At 36.8% G+C, this 27,988-nt stretch overlaps 3 protein-coding genes across 8 annotated transcripts; 1 reads left to right on the forward strand and 2 right to left on the reverse strand.

Moving 5' to 3' along the window:
* Positions 1 to 77: 77 nt before the first annotated feature.
* On the reverse strand, positions 78 to 2,334 carry med29 (mediator complex subunit 29). Its single transcript, XM_039670851.2, has 5 exons — positions 2,235 to 2,334; positions 1,274 to 2,147; positions 1,113 to 1,183; positions 553 to 637; positions 78 to 454 (listed from the first exon to the last, which is right to left on the reverse strand). Exons 2-5 carry the CDS (start codon positions 1,430 to 1,432, stop codon positions 230 to 232), a joined length of 540 nt encoding a protein of 179 aa, XP_039526785.1. The 5' UTR covers positions 1,433 to 2,147; positions 2,235 to 2,334; the 3' UTR covers positions 78 to 229.
* rrp8 (ribosomal RNA processing 8) lies at positions 2,284 to 7,789 on the forward strand. 4 transcript variants are annotated; one of them, XM_039670849.2, is made up of 8 exons: positions 2,284 to 2,370; positions 2,575 to 2,672; positions 2,750 to 3,014; positions 3,094 to 3,991; positions 5,079 to 5,208; positions 5,294 to 5,400; positions 5,512 to 5,608; positions 6,773 to 7,789. In XM_039670849.2, exons 2-8 carry the CDS (start codon positions 2,589 to 2,591, stop codon positions 6,884 to 6,886), a joined length of 1,695 nt encoding a protein of 564 aa, XP_039526783.2. In that variant the 5' UTR covers positions 2,284 to 2,370; positions 2,575 to 2,588; the 3' UTR covers positions 6,887 to 7,789. The 4 variants fall into 4 exon arrangements, with proteins under 4 accessions (XP_039526783.2, XP_039526784.2, XP_088977500.1 ...); XM_039670850.2 differs by having other exon boundaries at positions 2,349 to 2,370; positions 2,578 to 2,672; XM_089121374.1 differs by lacking the exon at positions 2,284 to 2,370 and having other exon boundaries at positions 2,383 to 2,672.
* LOC120478743 (uncharacterized) lies at positions 7,157 to 26,427 on the reverse strand. 3 transcript variants are annotated; one of them, XM_039670848.2, is made up of 15 exons: positions 26,405 to 26,427; positions 24,966 to 25,021; positions 15,797 to 16,120; positions 14,994 to 15,302; positions 13,592 to 13,879; positions 13,358 to 13,499; positions 13,028 to 13,197; positions 12,651 to 12,938; positions 11,573 to 11,884; positions 10,227 to 10,514; positions 9,961 to 10,117; positions 8,857 to 9,017; positions 8,686 to 8,761; positions 8,069 to 8,099; positions 7,157 to 7,974 (listed from the first exon to the last, which is right to left on the reverse strand). In XM_039670848.2, the coding sequence occupies exons 3-15, from the start codon at positions 15,813 to 15,815 to the stop codon at positions 7,828 to 7,830; spliced, it is 2,388 nt and encodes a 795-aa protein (XP_039526782.2). In that variant the 5' UTR covers positions 15,816 to 16,120; positions 24,966 to 25,021; positions 26,405 to 26,427; the 3' UTR covers positions 7,157 to 7,827. The 3 variants fall into 3 exon arrangements, with proteins under 3 accessions (XP_039526782.2, XP_039526781.2, XP_088977499.1); XM_039670847.2 differs by lacking the exons at positions 24,966 to 25,021; positions 26,405 to 26,427 and adding an exon at positions 17,835 to 18,024; XM_089121373.1 differs by lacking the exons at positions 7,157 to 7,974; positions 8,069 to 8,099; positions 24,966 to 25,021; positions 26,405 to 26,427 and adding exons at positions 8,130 to 8,612; positions 17,835 to 18,024.
* Between the last annotated feature and the right edge of the window lie 1,561 nt (positions 26,428 to 27,988).

Consider the following 27,988-nt stretch of genomic DNA (forward strand, 5'->3'; position numbering starts at 1 on the left):
AAAGAGATAGGACCCATAGGTACTGTCACTTGTTAGAGCAAAATAGTAGATTATAAGACACAAAGAAACACACAGCCTTTCAAAAATACTCAGTTTAATTGTAGAAGTACATTTATCACAGTAGTAAATAGACAAACAGAATTGAAAGTACCAAAAAATATATTCTTCAATCAGCATCAAAGTTATGCGAAACAAACAAAAAAAGGAGGCTAAACAGAATTGACAGCTACTAATTACAAGCCCCCTGACCTTTCCCAGCAATCTTTTTTGAACACTCTAAAAGAGCATTATGAATGTCTTTAGCACATGAAATCTGTGATTTTATCATACTGAGATACTGAGAGTAAGATAGAGACTCGGTTTGCACCGTGTCTGGCTTGGTGGCTGTAGGTACGAGATTTGGAGAATGCTTTGTGCTGTCGATGCTCTGTGAGAGGCACTCGTGGGCCAGCCGCTGCAGAAAAGAAGTTGAGCCATGATTTAAATCGAAATCATCAGTTTAATAAAATGTAATTGAATTACATATTCAACAGAAACACAACAATTCCTTACCAAACAGAGTTCCAGTTGATCACAGAGAGCATAAAACTCTTCTAAACTTTTGTCAAACCGCTGAATTGCTGCATCATTACCTTTCCTACATTAAGAGAGGTGAAATATATATTATATATATATTTTTTATAATATATTATAAAACGTGTGTTATGCAACCATAACATTTTCCATAATGTATATGTGAAGACTTCAGATGCAAACACCTCGAAGTCTGGCGTTTTTTTTATGAATATTTTTTTTAGGCTATGTTTAGATTCAGTAATTGCACTCAAATGCCATTGAAAATTGTATTAATCAATTATTGAAATGCCTTATTTTCAGAAATGTCACTGATAAGAGCAGATTTAAAAAATAAAAATGCAATTTTTATGAGGTTTTTGCATCTGAAGTCCTTCACACACACACACACACACACACACACACATATATATATATATATATATATACATGTGTGTTTGTGTGTGTGTGTATATATATATATATACACACACACACGAGAACTTTCTATAAATTGACAATTACAATAGGCTACAGAAAGAATTAAAATGGGATCTTACTCTGTTGTTCTTAAGCCGTTGTCAATAGCAGTATTATGCCCAAAATTTAATGAAGCAATGGTCATGACATTCTGAAAACAAAAAAATTGTAAATGAAAGGTAGTTTCTATCTCAAACAAGTACTGTTAGCTCGTATGCTTAAAGGAATACACCGAACAAACCTGTAAACTATCTTTGAGCAATGGAATCAGCATTTTGAATCTGTGAACGGGGTCAAAATCTTGTTGTTGACTGAGCTGTTGAGCTTGCGTTTGCTGTAAAACAGCCGGTTGTTGAACGCCCATCTGAGCATTATTGGTGTTCATCTGCTGCGACGCCATTGTTGATAATAAACTCGACCACTTCCGCCGCTTGAAGCTACAGTAACGGATGTGAACAAATCAAGCGACAAACGTTGCTGAACTGAACTGGCTCATTTTATGTCGTTTGGGTTGGGGACACTGGTCTACCTATATTAAGTTGTCAGATTTAGTTTTCTCACAATAAATATTGCAACGAATGTAGTCACAATCTGATAAAGGGCCAGATTTTTAATACAATTGTTTCATAAACCACGGTGGGTGAAACGAAAACAAATGGCGCCATCTAGAGGAAAATCTGTGATTACGCGCTGAAATCGGTGATTCAAGCCTAGACAAAATCTGCTTAAAATGTGATGGGGACACACGACACTAAAAGCAGTGAGAAGTTTGAACAGAATGGTCGAGTTTCACTGATATTATTTATAATTATTATAACGAGCTGTTCAAAAGGAACCGACTCGCGAAAATGACTCGGGCTCCCCCTCGCTACAACCAAAGACTGTAACGTTACGAATCAAAGTGTTAAAACGTGGTTAACACGGTAATGAATTTATCCGTTCATTAGTTAAACTTTATGCAATCAGCGTCCGAATTCGTTCTCTTTCTTTCTAACGTTACCGTGTGTCATGAAATCCTGGTTCATTGAAACGAACCGTTCGAAAGAACCGACACGCGGACACGAGTCCGACTCCCAATTGCTTCAACCACAAACTGTAAGAATTAAAACCATAGACTGTGAAAAAAAAAAAAAAGGTTAGAATGGTAATTACATTGGTTTCAATTCATTAGTTAAACTTAACCAACTTCCAAATTTGCTCACTTTCTGACAATATAATGGACCATGATTGAGCGCATTTAAACAGCAGCATCCCTGTAGAAAGGAAGTCGTCACTGTAACCCGGATGTACACAAAAACACGTGTCAGTGCTTTGCGCGTGTGAGAGAGTGAGTGAGACGTAAGTACGGTGTAAACGTAAATTAATCTGAAATTAGTTGTAGAATACTACTGTCGTATGTTTTGGGGGATGTGCGAACATTAATTTCTCTCATCAGCACGTTCAGTTTTACCATCTGACCAGATAAGCAGTCACAAAAGTGTTCACTGTTAGATTACCGACTCTATAAACTTATTACGGTTTACTGTGTTTATCCAATATTAGCAGCGTTTGCAATCATGTTTGCTGAAGAGGAATGGACTGATTCTCCATCAGCAGATGGAGCATCTCACACTGTTAAAGTGTCTCCTGCACCCTGCAAGGTATTATTATTTTTGTCCCTTATTTAAGAGGTTTGTACTTGAATTTCTTTTTTCACCTGGCACTTCTATCCCAACAGGATAAGTCTGTGGCTAAAAAAAGTCTTTTGAGAACCTTGCAAACGTTGGGGTCAGTTCCTAACTGGGAAATTGAGAAAGTTTTTGAGGATAGTGACGAGGAGAAAGACGCCTCTCCTGAAGTCCAGACAACGAAAAAGAAAAGGTGCAAAAAGCGTAAAAGAAGGTCTAATGCTAATAATGAAGGGAAGCAGCAAGATAAAGTAGATTCACCTGAAACGCCTACGAAGAAGCAGAAGCTAATGAAGAAGGTCGTGAAAGGAATAAGTAAGCGCATGTGCTACTAATTTAATTGGTCAACCATCTTGAACATGACTGACTTTTTCACATCAATTTGTGTTTGCAGGTTCTAAGGGGTCACAAGAGTCCAGAAAAGATAAGAATGATATAGGAGTCAGCCCTCTGTTGGAGGAAAATAAAAGTCAAGCAGAGACAAAGCTAAGCAGAAAGCAGTGGAGGAACAAGATGAAGAACAAAAGACATTGTAAGAACAAGTATCTTACGAAAACGAAAGGTGTCGATGATGCCAATGTAAAGAAGGAACCCTTAGTACAAACACAGGACATCAGCAAATCCAAGAAAGTGCAGAAACAAAAGTCCAAAAAACTGACAGGTGTCGAAGAAGCCAATGAAAAGAAAGAACCCTTAGTACAAACACACGACATCAGCAAATCCAAGAAAGTGCAGAAACAAAATTCCAAAAAAACGAAAAAGTCTTGTGGAAAGAATGGTACTTCCTCCGCAACAGATGATGTTCAAAATTGCAAAGACTTTAAAACAGATAAAACTTCCAGAATAGCAGATCACTCTCTTAGCAACGGTAACATCTCACATGAAGAGGCCGGAAAAGAGAAACCTTCTAAAATAATGAAAAAATCACAATTACAGGCAAAGAAATTGGCTCGTATTTTAAAGTTGAGTCATACTGATGATAGTAATAAAGCCACAGAAGAACCAGAGAAACCAGAAGAACCAAAATGCACAAAAGTGAATTTGAAGAGTGATGAGGAGCAGATGGCAACTGACCCTTCATCTGCTTTAAGGACAAAGATGTTGAGGCAGTTAGAAGCCGGTCGATTTCGCTACATCAATGAGCTGCTTTACACGTCGACCAGTCGTGAGGCCAACCGCATGTTTCAGCAGGACCCAGAGGCCATCGCGGTTTACCACAAGGGCTACACAAGACAAGTTGCCCACTGGCCCACAAACCCTGTGGATTCGATCATTTCCTATATTTGTCAAAAGTGAGAGAACATGCTTTTTGTTGATTTCTATATGTAGGATTATACATCATGGCCATATTCCAGGATGACAGTGTCAAGATTCATCAGGCTCAAATTGTGAAAGAATGTTTGGGAGGGAGCATGAAGATTGAAGAATCACTTTCACACATGGATTGGCAATCTTTGAAAGTCTTGAGATGTACTAGAGTAGACGTCAGAGAGTCTTCGACTCTTGCATTGTCAATACAAGATCTTGACCCCAAAAATTGATGCACCTCTTGTGATGTTATTTCCATCAAGAGACGCATCAATTTGACTTCATGCTCCCTCCCAAACATGCGTTCACATTTTAGGCCTAATGAATCTTGACATTGTCATCCTGGAATATGGCCATGATATGTCTTCTACATGGTTGTTTAAGAAATGAAAAGTTACACACTCCCTCAATTAGAGTTGGTTGCCAAACATTTAAAATGCTAGAAACATAAAACTCATTTCAATAATGATCCAATCATAGACTTCTAAGCATCTAAATATATACATTTATTTATTTATACAGTTGTTTTTAGTAATAACAATAAAATTTTTAATAATCATGTAGTATATTTTGGTATGATATGTGAATATAAGTGTGCATATATATATATTATTATTATTATTATTATTATTTATACAATGTTTTAAAAAAAATAGCAAGAATAGAAAATAATATACTTTCACATCACACTTTGCTTTATAATATCCTTTTGTCATAGCTTCTATAGTTTTTTTTTTTCTACAGTTAATTGTTCGTTTTAAAAGATCTGGCCAGAATTGTCTAAATTAAATCACAGGTTGAATCCGAAATAACTTGAAGTGAATCAAATCCTGTTCACTTGAAGGAGTGAATGAAAACAAGTGAGCGATTTCGGACAGCCGTTGAACGTACATCGGTTGTACATTCGTTATTGCAGTGCAATGTGGGATAGAATGAGTGCACTCAGTAACGTCCACTATGGTTTCAGCCACAGTGGTTATACGTGGAATGATCTTCCATGATTACAATAATACAACATTTGAAGGTTTTTTTCCTTTTGGATGTTGCTAAATTTCCTTTTCTTTTTTTCAGGCCACCTTCTTTAGTTGTCGCAGACTTCGGTTGTGGTGACTGTAAAATTGCACGGAGTGTAAAGAATAAAGTACACTCTTTTGATTTGGCGCCGGTTTGTGATCTTGCCACTGCATGTGACATGGCAAACGTAAGTTGTTATTATAGTAATAAAGCTTTTGATTTTGTAATGCAGTCAAAATACTAAAGGCAGCACTGTTTATTACTTTTCACAGGTCCCGCTCCGTGATTCTACAGTAGATATCGTTGTTTTCTGTCTTTCTCTGATGGGGACAAATCTGGGAGAGTTTTTAGCAGAAGCAAACAGAGTCCTGGTGATGGGGTAATTGCCTTATATTATTGATATTAACTATTCCTTTAAAAAGTTTATTTAAAAACCCAAACCCGTTGTGTGTCTAACATCAGCCTTTATATATGCTCTTTTCCAAAACAGGGGTGTTCTTAAAATTGCTGAAGTGGCTAGCAGATTTGAAAACATACGTTCGTTCATTGGTGCACTGTCAAGGCTGGGCTTCAAGATAGTCAATAAGGTAATGTTCTGTTTATTTCCAGTGTATGTACAGTACTGTTCAAAGTTTAGGGCTAGAAAGATTTTTTAACAATCTATTCATTAAGGATGCATTAAATCGATTAAAAGTGACAGATTTCTATTTCAAATAAACGCTGTTCTTTTGAAATTTCTATTCATCGGAGAACGAATTCGGAGGCTGATTGCATCAAGTTTAACTAATAAACTGATAAAGTCATTACCATGTATTAACACTTAGATTTGTACAGCCTGGTTGTAGCGAGGGGAAGCCTGAGTCAACTTCCCATGGATATTAGTGTCGTGCGCAATGAAAAACCGAATCCTAAGACCTAATGGTCAGGTGACCGTGTATGAAAGAATTGCATACTAGAGTGTCTCAGCGTGTTAATTTTCCCACACCCTGATAAAGGATTGTTTGCTGCAATACTGTTTTAAATGGCATTTAAAGAGTATATTCCAGGTTAGAGGACCCAACGAGTCAATGTATAGAATAATAATGTAGGAACTAGATTTTCTTTAAAATATACATATAAATACGCTACAGAGGCTCCCGAGTTGTTTTTTGTGAGAAAAATGTACTTTCGCATCTGAAAATGGGCGTGACGTAACGGGCGGAAGAGCGGTCGATTCAAACTACAGGAAAACAATGTATCGCAATGACATTTCAGACGCAGAGGAAATTGTTCATACAAACTTGTATAACATACCATGTGTGTTTCATACAAGTATGATGCGTGTATTGTTTCTTTAAAAAGTGACATCTCCAACTACTGGCCTTGCATGCATAATACAGCGTTTTAATCAGCGAGTGAACAGCCATCATTTTAACAACATTGTCGTCTCGTGTAAAATTAATAGGACAGCTGTCAAACAAAATCTATCCAATCATTAGAATAATCTTCTTCTTAATTTTCATAAATGATTGTTAGTTGCAGGTCTAATGCTGAATTAGGGATGGAAAGTCAGGCCAACTTTGCAGTGTTGCAGACTAGGATTGTGCTGTTCTGCAAGTATGCAAATCAATAATGGAATATATTATCAATCACTCTAACATAAAATGTTCCTCAGCTTTTCAGTAAAATAATGGAGATGTGTACATCGAAATGTAGCTTCAATTTACTATCTAATGAATGCAAGCTATTTATTTCCACTCATTTTTCTTTAGGATACCGAAAACAGCCACTTCTACTCTTTTGAATTCACAAAGACAGATGCAGCAACAGAGGATGCGAAGATAGCTGGACTTCAGCTGAAACCTTGCCTGTACAAGAAACGATAAATAGGCATAAAGTAAATAGTTTGCTTTATGGTTGGACTGTGTAGTGTGTATGAAAAGTTTTATCAGCAATAATTCAGTTTAAAACAAGGGGCAAATATCCTCTTGACATTGTATTTGTAACTTTTGTAAATCAATGTAACAGGAACATCCATTGTATAAAAAAACTTTAATGTGATTTGTGAAAGGCTGTGTGGAATTGTTATATATTTGCTTATAATTGGAATAAGCACTTACCTGCAAAACAAACTGACTCGATACGTATTTTAATTGGTCAAGTATTTTATCACAGTGACAGTGACATTATTTCACCTAATCATCTTACAACAGAACATCAGCAACACATAAGTCCGATCATTATTCAGACAAAGACTAAATATACAAGTATTATATAAGTAGTAAAAAAAATCAGACTGGACAGTTGCAGTACTTCACAGATGTATAGATTCACTCACCATATACTGCACGGTCACCAGAGGGTGCTACAGCGTTACAGATTCAGTCAGTTTGTGCACTACAAGTCCAGTTGAAATTACAACAAGATAGAAGACATCAACCAGACGTGTAAAGTATATGTCTGTGCAAATCAGATCAAAATAACAATCTAAAAAGATCGGAAAACATTTATTACAAACGTGCTCACAATGCTACTTAATTATAATGCTGAAAGTAATACCAAGCTACTTAAATCTGGGACTTTGCCCTACAATCGGTATTGGTAATTGAGGAAGTCAATTCCAATGTAAATATACAGTGGTGTCCAAAAGCCTGAGACCCCAAGTGAAATTTCCGTATCAAAAATTTCTCTTTCATTACCAGTTATATTATTTTATATGAAAATGAATGATTGTCTAGGTATGTTCCCCTTTGTGAAAGCATGCACCCAAGCTGGCCTGAACTCTAAAATTATGTGCAAAAACTGATATATAAACCCAACTGGCGATTCACACAGTGCTTTTAACATCTAAAACAATCGAATAGTGCACAAGCTCAGCATAGTGCGGCCCAGCCTCGCCTGGAAGCCCCGTCCTCTCTGGACAACGAGGGTCCTGCATTAGAGCTGAAAGGGACTCGCGCTCGATCCTGTTCTTCTGTTTTAAATAAACAAATAAAAATGTAATACTTGATTTAAATGAGCCAATGATATCTAATTGGACAAATGAATTATAAAACACTTTTGAGTACCTTTTGTGATGAGTGACTTTTCCCACTTTTACTAGAAAGAAATAACAATTGGATAAGATGTTAATTTATATAGGTCTGTTTCTTTATACAACAAAAAAGGCATCACGTTTGCAAATTTAATTGACATCATCAGTCTTTACCACTGAGGCATGAACAATCTGTTTATGTCTTGTGAATAGGAGAGTAGTGGTTGATGTGGTTTTTCGTCTGCCAGCTTGCACAACCCACCATGTATCCTGTTTATGAACACTATGCATGTTATTGGTCTAGGTAAGATACCTTGCTTCCTGTTTGCCTCCACTAATCTCACCTGTATGGGAATATAAAACTAAATTGTACCTAAATGGTGAATGACCCTTTCACAGATCCAATGGCCACCAAAGTGCTTTACATACTGCCTCAGATTCACCCATTCATACACCGACGGCGTTGTCAGCCATGCAAGGCACCAATCAGCTCATCGGGAGCAGCTGGGGTTAGGTGTCTTGCTCATGGACACCTCGACACTTGGTCAGGTGGAATCGGGCATTGAACCTCCAACCTTCTGGGTTGTAGACAACCTACAGTACATGAGCCACTGCCGCCCCCAAAGGTTGTTAGAAAGCAACTTTACTCACCAGAGGACAAACAAAACGATGATCAAGATGAGGGCGATTGCAGCGGCTGACGTGAAGCAGATGGTGATGAATATAACTGGAAAATCAGACATAGAATTCTGAGCTAATTCACAGCACATCTATATACCGATATTGATCATCTAGACTAGGGCTGATATGTGCAAAACTCACAGTGTTTGGTCTCTTCACTGGTTACATCCACACGAATGAAAACTTTAGCCATGTGGTGATGGTACGAGACATGGCATATGTACAGTCCTGCATCCAGTTCAGATACTGGTTCTGTAAAAACTAATGCCATGGCAACAGTGTGTGCTGCTGACCCATCCTCCCTGGGATAAGAACAATTCAGAGGCATGGCTCAGAGAAAAAAAAATCAATGGTGTGCGTGTAAAAAACACACACACACCATTGTTTAAACTCTGTTTAAACTAATAGATTAAACATAGAGAAAAATGTTGGTTCATTTGTCATCAGCACGTATAAAACAAATTACAATGGGCATTGAAAAAGTTCTGCAAATTCTGCAATCATTTACTCACCCTCATGTCATTTTAAACCTCTTTGACTTTCTTTCGCTCATGGAACATCATCACAACATCATTTTTGTTATTATTATTAATTATTATTCTAATAAATATTTCTATTTAGCTTTATTTTCATTTCAGTTTTAGTAATTTTACTTACTACTTCCCTGATTTCAGTTAGTTGTTAAGGGAACATTTCTAATGTACTTTTTTATTAGCTAATATTTAAGCGTTATATTAATTAGCAAAAACAATTTGTAATACATGTAGTTTTGGTTTTAATTGACAGTAGCTTGACGCCATCTGTCTCCATTCACTTTCATTGTATGGAAAAGAGCAGCATGAACATTCTGCTGAATATCTTCTTTTGTGCTTCATAGAAAATCATTCAAGTTTGGGATGAAATGAGTGTGAGTAAGATAATGTGGTAGTGTTCATTAAAAATGACAAACTTAAGGGAACATTGCCCTGTGATAATAGTAAAAGCATGTGATGGTTCAAGCAAAACGAATACTCTAGAATTTCACAGTCTGACGCAGTGAAACATTATTGTGAAAACCTTAACTAGCCCTTTTCTTCTCAATTTATCCCTCTGGGTGTCTGACATAAAAGAAAAATCAATGTGCCATTTAACCTTTAAGAAAGAGAGAGTGCTGTGGTACTGCACCTTTTTTTCAGTTTTTTGATGGGCACTATATGAATTCTTAAGTATGTTGTGCCTTATTTAAACATGCATGACTCAACATACCTGTAACACGTCGTCCTGTATGATGATGCATTGCCGTGGGCTCTGAGAAGTATCTTCTGATTAGGGAGGTTTTCTTGCAATGTTATTCGATGCACATGCTGATCATGACTTCTACGACCAAATGTGGTTTTGTTTACAACCTCAATAGATGAGATAGCTGAGTGGAAGAAACAACAGATTACATTTAGCAAATAAAATACATTTAACCAGAAATGAAGAGCCAGAATTCATGCCAATCACCATTTTATAAGTTGCGAAACACTTACAGTATTTTGGAACACGAATCGCCAGTCTCTCATCCCTGCCGAGCTTGTTCTGGATCAGACATATCAAATTCTTTCCCTCATACTGACTGAGTTCAAATTTATAAGTTGAATTGACTTCTACTTTAATTCCGTCATACTTGAACTCAGTGGTTGCTGGAATTGCGGTGTCTTCACCAGGAAGGACCCAGGATATGATGGGTTTCACTCCTTCGCCGCTATACTGGCACACAGCATGCCAAATATGTGTGTATCTCTCTTCGCCCAAAAACACACGGCTTGAAGACGGACCTAATAGCAAAAATGTTTTCATTACTTGATGTATCGACCAGTGTTTTTTTATTAGCCATATAATCTTAAAGGAGTAGTTCACTTTTAAAAAAAACTTTTCCTGATAATTTACTCACCCCCATGTCATCCAAGATATCATGTCATCCTTTCTTCAGTCGAAAAGAAATTAAGATTTTTGATGAAAACATTCCAGGATTTTTCTCCATATAATGGACTTCAATGGGAACCAAACTGTTCAAGGTCCAAAAGACACTTTCAGTGCAAACTGCAAACTGTTCAAAGGGCTTTAAACGATTCCAGAAGATGAATAAGGGTCTTATCAAGCGAAACGATCGCTCATTTAATTAAGAAAAAACAAAGTTTAGGTTTTATAAGCTCAAATGGTCGCCTTGCTCTGTTGTGATGCGCGTTCGTGACCCTCCTGTTCGAACTCGTTTATCAAAATGAACAATTTTTTCGGTTTTTTCAACAAACGATATGAACGAGTTGACTCTGGAAAAGATTCGTCCATTTGGTTCCCATTGAAGTCCATTATATGGAGAAAAATCCTGGAATGTTTTCATCAAAAACCATTTATTTTCGACTGAAGAAAGAAAGACGTGGACATCTTGGATGACATGGGGGTGAGTAAATTATCAGCGAAAGTTTTTTAAAAGTGACTACTCCTTTTAGGGCAATTCTCATCACACCGTCCGACACCGACCAACATCAACAGACACGTACGCCAGGCTTTCGCTGTCTGTTGGTGTAGATCAGTGGTTGTTTTCACTAATTGAACATGTTTAATTGGCATTTGTCAGTAGTGGGATGTCTGAGACGTACTGTAATCTGATCATTTGGCGTCTTTCAGTGCAATATGAATTGTACTTTATTCAGCACGAAATTGAAATTTATTATTATTATTATGCCAACTGCTGTTGATTAAGCTTAACTTTTACAGTGATATACAGTGACAATTAGGTCAGTTAATGGTTTGACATTTAATTTCCTAATGTAATAAAATTAATACATTTCAGCTCAAGAGGGTTTTTAGGGTTAATGTAATAATAAAAACCTACCTAAGCGTGGGAGGTCAATAGTCTTGTTCTCTGGTTTCTCTAACCCTTGAAGATCAACCACACAGGTTACACTGCATCCGGCATGCGAGTAAATAGGAATAGGTGCCACATGCTGGACGGCAATCAAATGACTCCGCTGAAAGTCAGGCTGACTCATTACGAACTCACTAGAGCCACTGTCAGTGCCATGGCAGTCTACGGCCCAGCTGATGGCTGCTCCTGGAGGCTGGCTCTGCACTGAACACACCAGCCATGCATATGCAACGCCACTGTCCCATTTAATACTAGACTGCAAGGTTATATTTGGTGGTGCTGCAAAAAAGACCAAAATCAATCCATCCATCAGCCCATCCATCAATAAAAAAACATTAGATCATTTGTTGAGTATTTGAATGTCAATTACAATTAAATTTGAATTAAATTCAAATTTGAAATTCAAATTCAGGAATCGAATTTAAAAGGCATTTCCATTTAGGTTCAGAATGGTGCACAGCCCTGCCCTACTGTTGCCCCCAGACTGTGGAAGGCCTTTTTTTTTTCAGGTTCAGTATTTTTATTCACATATACTAAGGCCAAGAAAAAAAAAGATGATCAAGTATGTGAACTGGTCCCCAAAGAAGCTCTAAAGCTTATACTCGGGGGGCCATAACAATCAAAGAAAAAAGAGAAAAAACAAACCAAAAAACGACAGCAGATGTGTGGCCATACATAGAAAACATTTCATACAACAAATGATAGGGGATCCCATTTCACAAGTACAGCCTTGCCCATCTCTGTGTCTGGCTGACTCTGTTGACTCTTTTAAAAAAGATCTGAAGACTTGTTTATTTAAGAAAGCTTTTGGTTGATGGGTTTTAACTAGTGTCACTTTAATTTTACATATGTACTGTACATAATTTTTTTTATATTGTTTATATAAGCTTGTTTTTACCTTTCTCATATACAGCACTTTGTGATTTTAACTGTGAAAAGCGCTTCAGAAATAAACTTTACTACATGTAGTTTAAACGTCTAGAACTAATTTAGAGAATAAAGAGGCTTTGTTCATGATGACTACAGCTATCAGTGGCACACTTACCACATTTAGGAAGAGCAATCTGCCGCCTCTCTTTTTCCATTAAAGCAGGATGGTCGACTACACACTCAGCTACATATTCGCGTGCCATGCAGCTGGGCACAGTCAAGACACTTTTGACTGAATAAGATCCATTATAGGATGTGACATTAGACTGAATTGTACTATTCATCTCTGGTGAAATGATCCAGGACACGTTTGCAGCGGGAACAGCATTGAAGGCCAAACACTCAATGTGAATGTACCCTGAATTCTCCTCTAAATTCAAACTGATGTTTGGGGGAAATGTCACTAAAAACAAAAACATATTTAAAATGTAAATAGAGTGTAAAATATGAATACAGTTTTATGATAAAATATTATTACAGCAAATACAATACCTGGCAATATAACTTTTGGATTCACTTTAATTGTGAATTGCAGGGATGCTTGATGTCTACGGTAAGAGGCCTGACAGAGATACTGTCCAGCAAGGTGAAGCTCTACAGGACCTCTGATAAAGATATCACTGCCAACCACATCCACATCCTCAGGCAGTGGTAGGCCTTCCCTTGATTAAATGAAACAAAAGCGCAGAGCAAGCATTTCACAACGTGCCTCAGTGTCTTTATGCTGTAGCAAATAAACTAGAATCCAATATGTTTATAATGTGGAGGAAATTGTCTATAACTATCATTGTGTTGGATCAGTATATTATTAATAAATCTTACCTGGAACAGTTCATTTTATAACTTGGTACATTGCCCAAAACATCCATCCTGATTGTAATGCTCGCATCCCCCACCACAAACGCCAGTGAAGTCTGATTCTCACTGTTATCAACAACGTCCTTCAGCAGAAGTGAGGAAAGATCTAGAGGGAACCAAGTTTTACAAGTGAGAGACCGCTTGTGTTGACAGTACATATGTGTATCTATTCAGTTTAAATTGTGCTGGTATACTCACAGTAAACTGGCAAAGTGATTGTCCTTGTGTTTATGAAAGGGAGAAACAAGTAGCCAAAAACACAAGAGATATTTTCCCCTTCATACAGATCTGATGGGAACCGGTAAGAACTTATAACAGAATCTGATTTGGATTCATTTTTCAGTAAAGATGGTGTGTTTTTGAATTCAGGAAGTCTCCATGTGATCTTTGGATTTGGCCTCCCCCCTGTTGCCATGCAGGTGACCTCTTGAAAGTCTTCTCCTCCTTCTTGGACCAGAACGGTCTCCATGCTCATAATAGGAGAAACTGATAAAAAGAAGAAAAGTGCCAATATGAACAGTGGAGGTTCATGAAAAATCCTCCAAATCCTTTCTATTTAGAAAACTGAGACGTGTATCTGTTAGCATGATCTTTAGGTTAAACAAGCTGACATTTGAGTTTAACTGAGTTTTATCAGCTGTTCCTTCTGTTTACCAAGCTGTTGGAGATGCTAACTATAGCCCCAACAAGGACAATTGGTTTAGATGTCATGTTTCAAGAAATAACAAAGTGTAAATTCACTAAAAAGTAGTGGTACTATTGCGTGCAGTATTTCAAAACCCTATTCACTAAACTCATGCAATCTAGTTTTGCTAGGCACTAAATGCACTGAAATAGCGCATGAGTATTCAAATTAAGCTGTTCTTTTCAGGCCAAACCCTACGGTTTACGTAAATGCCACTTTGTAAGTAAAATTTGCCTTTGTAGATGGCGTCTTATATATAAATAAGTATGCATGTTTATAAGTAAATTTGTTACATGTGAAAAAATCTACTGCAATTAATTGTGCTATTATCGCTAACATAAGGCAGGAGGTAAACAGAATATTCGTTGTATATTTTCTATCAACAAGAGCTGCAGTAACTGAACAAATGATGGAGAACAGCATTATAACTGGGCATATATCAAGATGCATGACACTTTCTGCATTTAAAAAGCAGTTTCATGTGCCTTGATCCCAGGGAATTGCTTGCTAACACGCAAAAAATGCTAACTCTGAGAACAGTTCTTGCTGAGTCCACCACTATTCTAAAGTTTGGTAGCAGCCATTTTTAAAAAAAATATATCCTGTGTTCTGTAATAAACTGTAAGAAACAGAAGTGCTGACATTTTTTCTTCACAGTTTTCCTAAGTTCTTGTTTTCTAAAAGAAAAGCTTCAGAGTAGGCTATGTGACTTTTGTGGTCAGACAGCTGCTGCAAATACCGCAGGAAACACTTGCAACACTGGCGCAAAGTGCAGATAGTATACCAACTTGATTTCTCAGTTCTACCTTTCAGGTTTCATAAAAAAAACTCCAATGCACAAGAACAGAAAAGTAATTTATGTTGTCTGACACTCCAAATAACGATATCTCTTTTGATTACCTGCATCAAACTTACCAAATGTGTCCACCTCAATGTCGACTCTTTCAGGTTCAGTAAAAGCTGAATGATTGACCACACAGGTAACAGTGCTCTCATTATTCATAATTAAGGGGAAGCGCAGTACACTGATTGAACTGGTTGTGCCATTGGGATGAACTGTATTAGTCATGTTCACAGAGAATATGTCATCTCTTGGAAGGGCACCAGAGATCTCCCATCTAATCACAGCTTTAGGCTTGGCACTGGAGGCAGAGCAAGTGACAGCATGGTAGAGGGTCCTGTTCACAACTTCCTTCTCCACAGTTACGTCAATATCAGGCCGAGCTTAGAGACGAAACAGAGATACTGATGAGTTTTGCATGCATGTAATCTCAAAATTAAATGAATAGATCACCCAAAAAATGTAAAATGTCTTAATTTACTCACCCTTCATGTCATACATATTTTTTTTACAATTTCAAATTACAATGAAAATTAAGGGGACTTGGCCATTTAAGCTCCAAAACTGACATAAAACAACATACATGTAAACTATTTGACTTTGGTTTCAATTTCAATTGTTCCAATGTTTTATGTCACGGCTGACGTGACGTGTCTTAAAAAGTGACATATTAACAGCTCACTGTTATTGCTTTCATTGTTTGGAAAAGTAATTTTACGTAATTTTGCAAAATACATTTGTGTGCGTGTTCCATAGAGGAAGAAAAGTAGGTTCAGTACAACTTGAGAATGACTAAATTTGAATTTCATTTTTATTAAACTATTCAGAAATCCGTGGCTTATTCAGTCTTCACACTTCAATCTTTATTCATACTCACCAATAACTCTGAAAAACATTGTGTCCTTTATTTCATCTTCATCAGAGTTAAAGACGCATGCATATTCTCCCTCTTGGTCGAGACTTGTCACGTTTATCTTTACGGTAAGGTTTGTAGGAAATGCCGGGATACCGAAGGGTTCTCTGTTGAAAGACTTATTCTGACTGTAGCCTGCCAATTTCCTTGACCTCTTTGAAGAATCCAGCCGGTTCCAGGAGGAGTAAGCGATTTTACTTTGTCCAGTGTACAGACAATGCAGGTAGACGTCCTCTCCCAAAATCCCCGTCACAGTTGGGTTGAGAACCAAGTCTCTGGCCTCTGAATCTATGTATATAAAAAGGAGGGGGAACAATATTACTCGAAGTTTTCATGGCAGAGTCCATTACAGTAATCATTATGGTAACAACTAATTTTATTTGTTATTTACGTTCAATGTGTCCCCTGCTAACCTCACATATATAAAGCACTGTCAGCACTTGGCACTCTTAATAAACTTTGACAGATTTCTTCATTCATGATAGGGCAGCCAACAAAAAGATTTCTTGACATGTCCATTTAACACTCCCAAACATTTTGTGAAATGAATCCTGAAGGACATGTTATGTAACCCAGAGTAGATTAAGAAACAACATTTGTAAAAGGATAATTCACCCAGACAAAAAAGAAGGAAGTTCTATCATTATTTATTCACCCTCATGTGGTTTCAAACCTGAATGACCATTAATTGTAGAAAGCAAAAGAAGACATTTTGAAGAATGTCGTAGCTGCACTTTTCCATATATTGAAATTTAATGGGGATTTGGCTTGTCAAGCTCCAAAATAACAAAAAGCACCATCAAAAGAATAGAAAGTAGTTTTATGTGATACACAGCAAGTCTTAAGTTATAGGCTACTGAACTTAAGGTCAGGTCAACTACTTTTTGTGGTGCTTTTGCATCCAGTCTCCCTTCATTGTGATGGAAAAGAGCAGGCAGCACATTATTCAAATGTCTAATTTTGTGTGCCAATGAAGAAAGAAAGCCATACAGAAATTCACAATTTTTTTTCAAAACCATTCACAATTTCACACTGTTCAGAAAAGCTAAAATTATCTTAAAAATGCAATGTATCTGCAACATTACTTACAATGTTTAAAAGGATATGCATAAGGCCCTGATTAAAAAAAAATTACATCAGCTGCAGCATGCATTGAGTCTGGGATGGAAATTGAGTCGCTTTGCACGAGAGGAAGCAGATGTTTTTGGTTTTTCAATCATGTGACACGATTTTCCAACACAGGTCTTTCACACACATGTTGCGTGCTGCTGTAAACCACACACATACCACTGTACCTGATTCATCGTCATTTAACTGATTACATGCAAACACAATTCTGTTTTCAAAATCACAGCTGCTGAGTGCGTCATCACTACACTGATTTAGTTATAAATATAGACAAAGAAAAAAAAAACACAATTGAAATAGACAAAAACACAAATTTCACTTTATTTTCTGCTACTGTACACACTGAACAATTTAAACCACGTTTGACTTTTTTTTTTAATTCTGGGGATCTAATTTCACCAGTACTTTCTAAATAAATACAAGACAGAATTTATTGTTTCCATGCCCCATTGGTTTCAGAATGAAAGGGAAATGCCTAAAGCAGAATTTATGAAAGAATCTTCATTCATTGCATGCAGCTCTTCTCAATTAGATAAGCATCACTTCCTTAAAATTCTGCTACAATAACACAATATAGTCTCTAATCAAATAGCATGTACATTTAAAGAAATAATGATATTTTTTGGTGCACAATTGCAGAAAATTGTAATTCCCTCCATTTTTCTCTGGAAATGTCTTTTCAGTGTGAACAAACGGACACATATTCAAATTATCAATCTGTCGAATCAATCAAATTATCAAATCAATCTGTTCTCACAGCCTACCATTTAATATGCAAGCTATTCAAAAGGGCCAGAAAATACAACAGCATCCCCTGATACAAGCTGCTCAAATTAAGCCAAAAATGATTAAACCTGAGAGGATATGAACCTACCTTGCAAATCCATGCTGTGAGCAAGATTCAGAACCATTCCTAAAATAAAAAATATTGGCAGGCCCATGTTGAAGTCATTAAAGAGGGCAACTGGAGCAAAAAACACTTGAATGTATGTGCCAGGGTGTGTGTGTGGTTGAATCTGTTAGGCTGTGGGGCAGAAGAGGTCATAGTCAGCTGCCAATGGTGTGTGTGTGTGTGTGTGTTCCTCAAACCCCAAAATACTCGCGCTTTGAATAACCCACAAACTTCTTGTCTCCACTATACTTTTAAATCATTACCATTTATTCTGTATTTTTTCCTGTATGTTCAGGTGTGACAACAGGTCATGATCCTACAGTAATGCAATTCTAATTACAATATTAAATTATAATTATAATAACGTTAATGACTTAGGTGTTTAAAAATGTTTAAAAAGATAAAACCACACATTTAAAAAGATATACCACAAAAGTTTCCTTTTACACTTTACTGCCAACCATTCAGACCAAAGTAATATTTAGAGACACTGGATTGGTCCCATTAAAATTATTTTATGTGAAAAAAAAAAAATAGGTTTCACTTTATTTGGATGGTCCCTTTAACACATTCAGTTGACTGTTGTACAAGTCTACTAACTCTCATTAGAGTGTTAGTAGAGTATATTAGTAGACTGGTAGGGCTAGGGAAAGAATAAGTTGACATGTATTTGCAATGTTAGTAGCATAGTTAGAGTGTCTGTTGGAGGAGCATCACTATAAAGAGTTGTCAGATAGTAAGTAGACAGTCTATACTCTATTGAGAGTTAGTTGACATGTTGTACAGGTCTACTAACTCTCATTTGAATGAGTATTAGACGACTGGGCTAGGGAAAGAATAAGTAACTTGACATGTATTCGCAAAGTTACTTATAGTCAACAGAATGGTCAAAAGGGACAATTAAAATAAAGTGTTACCAAAACAATAAGAATAAAATTAAATTATTTGACTTTTTTTTTCTTTACAGTTATAGTAGTAGTTCTCATAGTGGAGAAGCAGTCAAGACAAGTCAAGCTTTCCTACCCCGTCACTTAAAGTAACTGTCAATCTGTCAGTTATCATTCTTAGTCATACATCCCCTTTCAGTAAGTCCCATTTGAAAAGTGAGTTGTAGAAAATAGAGGTCACCGTTTAGGAAACAACACCAAATCTGTTGACTCATCATACTGAGGTTTCAACGACATTTTTTACTCATTCACCGAACAATGAGAAAGAAGTTTCAGTCCACGGCAGACGCCGCTTGAGGTTTCTCAGTTTCCTACTTCAAATAGTGGGTGTCTGGAGCGTTTGCCGTCTGTTTCGTTGAGATGTACTGTTACTTTCTGCGGATTACTGTGCACAAAAACCATCTCAGATGGGCTCATAAAGATTTACACATTCACTCATAGACATATTTTCACACACGTTTACACCACAGAATGACGGTTATCAAGGTAAACAGGAAGACTATGAGCCAAAGCTCAACCTCAGCAAAGTGTTCCTGTCAGTCACTGTTAAAATCTCCTTTAAAGGCAGTCAGTGGAGCTTGTGCAATATAGGCTCACTTTTTTGTCCATGTATACAATTTATGTTTTTTTTTTTCTTTTCAGTTAGTGATAACTTAATTTAAGTTTAAAATGTACTTAGATTGGTAATGAGACTGTACCACTGTCACATCAGTTTGGACGGACTGTAAGAATTGCAATAGCTATGTGGCTTTTGGGGATAAACTTTGATAAGGTGTTTGCTAGTAGCCTACTGCTAATGTTGTGATGCTCTTTTACAAAATACAAATGAAAAGCTCTAAAATGTTACAGTGACTATAAACAGACTATAACTTGAGAAACATGAGACTATAGCACCAGGTTGACACAAGTTACCAATACACAACAAAGGCATACTCAATGAGGGCTTAAATACATGGGGAAACACTTGACAACGACAAAAACCAATGACAAAGTACAACTTATCAAACAAGAACCAATGAAAAGACAGAACTAATCTCAATGTAACAAGATAATTAACCAATGAGGAAGAAGGCTGCACCCAAAACCGCATACTCACTTGAGTAGGTACTTATTTTGAATAAGTACTTTGTGAGTGCTAAAAAAGTAAGTTCTATCCCAGATAGCAAACTGACATTGAATCAACGTGGAAACATGACATCGAAACAACGTTGATCTGACATTGTTTTGCTCATCGAATTAACGTTGAACCAACGTCAGATTGAAATTCTTTCGAAACTAACGGAAAATCAACTTGAAATCAACGTTGTTTCAACGTTATGAAAGCAAACCAATTTTCGATTTTCATTTAGCTTTGAAGAACGCCGCGTCTGATGTTGGTTCAACGTTAATTCGATGAGCAAAACAATGCCAGATCAACGTTGTTTCGATGTCATGAGAGACGTCGTTTCCACGTTGATTCAATGTCAGTTTGCTGTCTGCATAGTATGCATCAAGATTGTGTGTAGTACGAAAGTAATCCAAATGACCATGTTGTCATTATAATGTGGTCTACCTGCTTTGGTTGGGTCGCTTCATCGCAATTCACAAATCCTCTGCCGTGGCCTTGTGGGAAAGTGTCCATTATTTGCACACTTCAGACAACTCTTTTATGAGTACTGTAAATTCGGAAATACTTATTTTGTCACATACTGTTTTCCGGCTACTACATAGTAGGGAAGTATGAGGAGGAGGAGGAGGAGAAGAAGAAGCCATGTGGCAAGATGACATGAGGGGAAAAGGGGAATCACATGACAAAAACAGAAAACACGACTAAAACACATCTTAATGTCCACACTATCCATCCTAAACAGTATGCGAGATTGAAATAAGTGTGTCCCAAAGCATGGTATGTTGAAAAGCGTATGCCAGAAGTCCCCGGATTGTCTACTATTTTAGAAGTGTGGATCCGTGCTCACTCTAAAGGCTAATATTATGCACAACCCATTGCGCTTTGGGGGGGGGGGGGGGGGGACTACAAACACAAGTAGAAAGTGTTAAAAAACTACAAAACATTGTCCACCCGACGGTGAGAGGTTTAGATAAAGGTTTGAGTGACTAATCAAAGTTTATCTGCAATAACAATGTGGACCTTCACAAAGATCCGTTCGGCCATTAAATGTTAAATGCACCATTATGCAGGAACATTATGCCGCGACTGCAGATCAGAGTGCAACTGCATTTCTCTCTGATACGGTAGGAAATGAAATTAAATGAAATGTGGAGGATTTTATCGTCGAAAAGATGATTGCCCGGCCAGTTTACTGTGACAGGACACGACAGAGAGCTACCGTAAAAGACGTGATAATGTCCCAAAGCCTGTCTACTCTTCTGCTTCACACTCAAAAGTATGCAGTTTTTCTTCATAAAAAATAAACCATAAATTTTACGGTAAAAAAAAACGGCAGCTGTGGCTGCCAGAACTTTACCGTTAAAAATACGGTAGGGACGTTAATGGTTTTACAGACTTAACTTAAAATTTACAGTAATACACTTCAGGCGGCTAGGAGTGCATACTACAACAACACCAAGTCCACGTGCCTGCATGCAACCTTCACTGTCAAGCAAACTTTTGCGTTTTTACCGTTTACACGGGAACGCGGCGGTGGACCGTTTTTAAGATTTCCACTCTGGAGGGTGGTTTCACTTTTTTGCGTTTTTAAGCCTCAAAAACGCCGTCGCCATGTAAACGAAAGGAACATCCGATAAAATATTTTTACGTTTTCACCCACGAGCGTTCTCGTGTAAACAGGGCCCGATGCATCATCATACAAATTTCTAAATAAAAGTCAAGAACACTTGAACTAGAAAGATGAAACAAGAACAAACGTGACACATTTGGATGGAAATATTGTTTAGTCAGGTAAACCATGCTCTGAATGTACATGTTTATTAGCCATTGCTAATGAAAAGGCCAAGAACTTTAATCCACAATGTGGGCTTCAAGTTTACCAGCTCAATTTTTATTTTTGGCTATTAGTCTCAAAAGGGAACATTAAACATATAATTTTAAAGGAAGAATCATGTTTACATAGAAAGTACTGGTGACAGCGGTAACAGATGGCAGAAGATTTGGTGTCCACACTTCTGAGAGGACGCCAAACTTTCGCCCACCATGCCTGGCAAGCGGTCCACTCCTATGTAAAACTAGCAAACTAGGAAGCTTTTTTCATGCCAACATGCTCTGATGTCCCAACATTGGGGAGTCCACATTTTCTCTAGCCAAGGGAGCATAGTTATGCATGCTCAAGGGACATTTTACTAAGCCCTGCACTTTTCTGTGTCCTCTCGAAGCCCGATGGATAAAATCAAAGTCAAAGTTTCAGTCAAAAATGTATATATCACCATCTATACAGCGACCACGGACAAATTTGCTTTACACTACATCATAGATTTTTTTGATGAAAGTCCAGTCTTGCATGACTAGATGGAGAACAGAATGCTATTAATTAAGTGGCAAGTAATTATAATTACATCTCCTTTCATGCAAGCATTCCTTATTATTTCTTCAAGCTGACACAACAGAAAATCCACACGCAACCTGTGAATGAGACCATAAAGTCCTGCGTGTGGAGGCAGGGCATTGGAGAGAATAATCAATACATTTCTTTAAAGTTGAATCATACATAAATGCTCACTTAAGTGTGCTATATTTTGTCCCCTGGGGAATGTACTTTAAACATAGTCAGCACGCCACCTGACCGCCCAACCAGATATCATGTATTTGTATGAGGCCCTTAAAAAGATATATAAATATATTGTTTTCAGCAACAGATCTGATCATTTCTAAAATGTGTCTTTTATGATAGGCCCATCAAACTAGAGTTACTTTAAGAAGGAAATTTGAAGTCATATACTACAATTCATCAGTCATGCAGAGTGCCAAGCACAACGTTTGACTGCCATCTAAGGGTAAAAACTCAAACTGACACAGATGTCCATTAAGGCCACTTCAAAAACAGCATTATATTTACTTTCAGAGGAAGGTACAAATACATTTATTAATTTAGCAGTTGTAACCGTATTAACCGCATACATTAGGTGTAATCAGCAGTGTGGCTTGAATAAAAAAGCACATTAATGCTTTCTATCTCATACCTCCATATTATAAAATTAAATAAATGCATGAATAAACCAACAAAAAATCTCCCTAAAACAGTTCTTCCCATGGGTGCGTGCGTCTCTGTGCTGATCTAATAGTTTTAAAGTGGTGCTCATCTAAATGGTCTGTCACACTTGCTGTTGCAACTGTCTGTTCATTAACATTATCGATCCGGCTCTAATGACCTTACAGTCAGCCTTTACTGTCAGCGTCTTTGTGTATGCTGTAATGTTTTAAATGCATTTATATTGGTTCCACAACCAGGCTAGTTCCACCATCAGCCTTCTGATAGTGTCAAACAGCTAAACGATGACCTTGCACTGATGTTATCACAAATCAAATGTTTAGAAAGAGTGGACGCAAGGTAGAAGTGTTGTCTGCTTCTGTAGCTTCCAGCCCACATACTCCCTACTCAACCTTTAATGTGATACAACAGAGACAAAAGATTCTATTTACTCTCTGTTTGCTTGTGCTGACTGTAGAAATACATGTGGCCAGGAGGATCGGTCAGACGCACCTTGCCGTTGATGTTTATAAACCACAGCTGTAGTAAATCGTTGCCGATGGCAAGATCGATTTCCCTAATAGGCCGATGTTAATTGGAAGTAATTAGTTGTCCTATTAATGCTCAATGTGAAGTAGGTTCAGCTCAAGACGTAAACAACCATGCAACCTTTTTTCAGAAAATGAACCTGAAACAAGAAAAGTATGGTTCAGAGAAAAAAAAAATAATAAAAAAAAAATAAAATAAATAAATAAATAATAGTCCATATCATAGTGCTTTGAACAGAATAGTGATAAAACAATTGAAATACACTTAGTAACAAATATTTATAATAAACAAACAAGCAAATAAATAAATAAAATGTGTGTGTGTGTGTATATATATATATATATATATATATATATATAAAAAATATTAGCCTAAATGCATATATATATAATATTAGCCTAATTGCATATCAAATATTAGCCTAAATATCTATCTATCTATCTATTTTAATTTAAATAAATGTAAAAGTTACAAATATTTATAATAAAATAATAAATAAAATGTGTCAATATTTGCACACACACGTGTATTGCATCATGTAATAAAATAGCATTTTAAACAATTTTCTACATTATTTAAATACATTTAAGGTTCAGAAGAAAGAAAGAAAGAAAGAAAGAAAGAAAGAAAGAAAGAAAGAAAGAAAGAAAGAAAGAAAGAAAGAAAGAAAGAAAGAAAGAAAGAAAGAAAGAAAGAAAGAAAGAAAGAAAGAAAGAAAAAGATGGAGTTGTTTAATGTTCTGATACAGCATCTTGGAAGGTTAAAAATACTAAATATTGCAGCTTTTTTGTCTGTATCAGTAGCTGAAGTTCTGATCAATGGGCAGTAAATCACATAATTTATATTCATTTAGTTTTGTACTACAGGCCTTCTGAATGACCTTCCTGATTTTCAATTCAGGCAAAAGCCAGCCATAATTCAGTCAAAACACCTCTATACAGAACACTTCCAGAAATTTAATTATTTAAAGCAAATGCCATGCATCAGTGGGGCTGATATGCCCAGTGAATACATTTCTCTCCACAAGGGCATTCTGGTTAAACAAAACCAAATTGGTTAGTGTTTGCTTAATCATTCCTGAATAAAGACACAAATGATAAGATCCATGTGGTTCTTATCTACAAGAAAAGAAGGGCTAAAAGTACTGAAGATTTTGAGACTTTTTTGATACTTCTATAGCGATGGAAAATCCTTGAATACAGATATTGCTTCCAACAAATCATGCAAAACCACCAAAACTGAAAACCGGCCACAGTGGAAAATTTTGCCACCTCTATTCACTTCAATATTCTTGTACCAAATGCAAGAAACCAAAATGACTCAATAAACTTTTAACAGATAATAGACTCTTTAATACTCACACACAGACCTCAAGCACATACATTATGATTGCCAAATAAATTAAACCGATCTTTAATTTGACCTGTAGCCCAACCAACAGCATAGGTTAAGTCATTAAAACATGTGAGCTTTACCTCTTAGGTAGTTAGTGACTCACTTGTCCAGCAGCTGCTGCGTCCAACAGCTAAACCTAAAGGAACAAGGCGCCATTATTCTACATTTTAGAGTCTGACATTTTGCTACTAATAGTTTTCAGGACTAGAATTTTAGGTCAGTAAAACGGTCTGTCTGGAGCCAGACAGTTTTATTGCATTCTGGCATTACAAAAGCAGGGAGAAATGAAATTGCATTGTCACAGCTCCCAGGGCCCTTATCCCCAATGACGGAGTGACAAACGCACGAGCCCTCTAGGTATCTTTTTTTTTTTTTTTTTCGTCTTTCGTTTTTTCGTTTTTTTTTTTTTTTTTTTTTTTTTTTTTTTTATTGTAAATTACAAAAATTAGTCAGATACATTCAAACACCAAACAGAAATAGAAAGGTTAACAAATTTCTCCTATCATAAAATATAAACATAAAAAAACAAAAACAAATATGGATACACACACACAAACATATCCATACATACGCATTACAAGTATTTCATTTAAATAAAATAGATGAATAAATAAATAAATAAAAATACAATAAAAATAGCTAGCCACAGAATACATAAATAGTAAATTCCTCTTACACAGCCAATAAACATTGGGTAAATTAATCACTATAATATCAGGGAAGCTTACCAAATATATTTTCATAGCACTCTATAAGTCTATTACACTTCTTATTATCTATCAGGGTAAGGGAATTGAAAAGTAATTTAAGTTCTACTAAAAATAAAGGGAATGAGGGTTGAGAGCCTAAGAATTTCTGCTTATGAATGAAAAATTTCCCCAATAAAATTAGAAAGTTCACCACATGAATTAGAGATTGATCCTTACTATTATCATAATAACATATTACATCCTTGAGAGAAAAGTTATAAATCATCATGGGAGGATGGAATATGAAATAATTTAAGTCAGACCAAAACTTCTTTGTAGAATCACAATGAAAGAAAAGATGAGTAAAAGTTTCATCAGCACATCCACAAAAAGAACAGGAGCTATCAACATCCATATATTTGGATATAATTGAATTTACTGCCAGTGGTGAATTTAATAACATGACTGGGCGCCCCGGCAACACTGGAACTGAGGGGACACACAGAGCTGTCAGAAGGCCTTTTGTTACTCAGACACCAGAGGTGCCACTAGCGAGACGGAACTAATTGAAATCACTATATTACTGTGATTTACAGTCAGTGGGGTTACAAATATAGCTTTAAGGTTTTGCCGTCTCATAGGTTATTTAATTACTTGGTTGTTTGAGGGCAGAAACATACTTAGGCTACAAGTAGGCTACGTGAGCTATAAGACAAACCTCAGTGAGCAATGGGGCGATACAGTTCTATGCATATGTCTGTCTGCATATGTATGCATATAACTGGATGTTATATCGTTTAAGTAAGTATATACATAACTTTTGACACTACCTTGTTTAGAAGATTCTCTTCAAACTGTCGCTCCGCCATGACAGTAGTTGAGGGAAGAAGAAAAAACGTACGCAAATTTACGTTAAAGCGCCCCTTGCGGCAGCGCTGAGAATGCAACGTGTAGGCAGTCACACAATTATGTAGATTTCTGAAAAACAGGTGAAACGGTAGGATATCTATTCAGCATAAGAAGTTACTGACTGTGTCCAAAATCATATTTCATAAGTTTTGAATAAGTAGATTACTTCATGGCCGCTAAAAAATAGGCATACCTAAAGGGGTGTACACACCGGGGTGAATATCGCCAGTTTTTCGCCAGCGTTTTTTGTGTTCACACACCCAAGCGATTTTCGCTGACGATGAGCCGAGTGAACATGCAAATTCATTCCCTGACATTAGATGGCACTTAATGTAAAACAGAAACAGTCCTATGCCTTGCATCTTCCTCGTCTTATTTTTTCCCGGCAGTGTAGACGCTACTTGGAATATATTTTCTTCGCCGTTACGTATGTGTGGTCAGCTAGACCATTTTGTGTTTGAGCGTCCCCAAGTTCAAGTTGTGTTTTACTGTAACTTCAGAAGACACCTGAGCAAAAACGCCAATCTTATTGGTCGGATAGTTTTTGACGCGGCGCGTCCACCAAAAAAACGAACCTGTGATGTTTTTTTTTACAAAAATTACGCTTTTACGGCTTTTGTCACACTCACATTGGTGCCCTTTGTTTAGTCACAAAGCGTTAAATGTCGGCGAATATGTGTTCGTCCCGGTGTGAACAGGCCTTAAATAGTAGCCTAGCCTATATGAATGTGTAGGTTAGAACTTTAATGTGGACGTAGCCTACTTTGGCTATGTTGTCATCACGTGACCTACTGGCATCAGTTAGGTGGTTTCACTGCCAGGGAAGTGATTTCGGATCCAGCCTGTTTTACATGGGTTTTTTCTTTCTTTTTTTCTCATTTACGTGATAATTCTACAAACGAAGAGAAAAATTGAATGAATCTGTCCTCATTGGCCTTTTGTCAAATTAAAACCTGAGCCACACTGACTACTTTGACAGGCAAATTAAACTACTGTCTGCATTTTGCTTGTTAGCCCTGTATTCTTCTCGATCAAACAATGCTAGACTGAATCAAATGTTTTTATATGTTGTCATTGAGGGATTTTTTGGGGTATGTTGTATATAGATTTTTTAGTTAATGCACCATCTAAAACATATTGGCAACTGATAACATTAAATAGAGAGCATGACGTTCGTCTCCCTTCAATGTGGTATTGATTTGGAATTTGTAACTGGGACCCAGAGGAGAAATTACATTGAAGAAAACAGAGTAGGCCAAGGTTAAGAGGTGTCACATGAATGCTTCCTTAGTTGCTTTTTCGACTCGTAGAGTAATGCTCAACTCTTTTCTTCTCCGTCTCCTGCACAGTTCATCTTTCTTCCAGTGGAATTTTAGTTGGCACAGGCACATAATAGAGCATTCAGGGGCAATTTAGACTTATTTATTATATGTTTTAATGGCTTTTGGGGGTGTAACCATGGATAAAGTCAAGTGCTATTAAACGCTGAAGTCTGAATTTGCATT

Source organism: Pimephales promelas, chromosome 16 (assembly GCF_988280905.1).
Source record: "Pimephales promelas chromosome 16, fPimPro1.hap1.1, whole genome shotgun sequence".
NCBI classification, from domain to species: domain Eukaryota; kingdom Metazoa; phylum Chordata; class Actinopteri; order Cypriniformes; family Leuciscidae; genus Pimephales; species Pimephales promelas.

Coding starts and splice junctions, on each gene's coding strand:
- med29 (XM_039670851.2), bottom strand. CDS start 1,432: ATGGCGTCGCAGCAGATGAACACCAATAATGCTCAGATGGGCGTTCAA. Junction 638..1,112: donor AACGGCTTAAGAACAACAGA/GTAAGATCCCAT, acceptor CTCTTAATGTAG/GAAAGGTAATGATGCAGCAA. Junction 455..552: donor ATCAACTGGAACTCTGTTTG/GTAAGGAATTGT, acceptor TCTTTTCTGCAG/CGGCTGGCCCACGAGTGCCT.
- rrp8 (XM_039670849.2), top strand. CDS start 2,589: ATGTTTGCTGAAGAGGAATGGACTGATTCTCCATCAGCAGATGGAGCA. Junction 5,209..5,293: donor CTGCATGTGACATGGCAAAC/GTAAGTTGTTAT, acceptor TACTTTTCACAG/GTCCCGCTCCGTGATTCTAC. Junction 5,609..6,772: donor GCTTCAAGATAGTCAATAAG/GTAATGTTCTGT, acceptor ATTTTTCTTTAG/GATACCGAAAACAGCCACTT.
- LOC120478743 (XM_039670847.2), bottom strand. CDS start 17,901: ATGGGCCTGCCAATATTTTTTATTTTAGGAATGGTTCTGAATCTTGCT. Junction 16,121..17,834: donor TCACAGCATGGATTTGCAAG/GTAGGTTCATAT, acceptor TTATATACATAG/ATTCAGAGGCCAGAGACTTG. Junction 13,880..14,993: donor CATTGAGGTGGACACATTTG/GTAAGTTTGATG, acceptor TCTTTTTATCAG/TTTCTCCTATTATGAGCATG.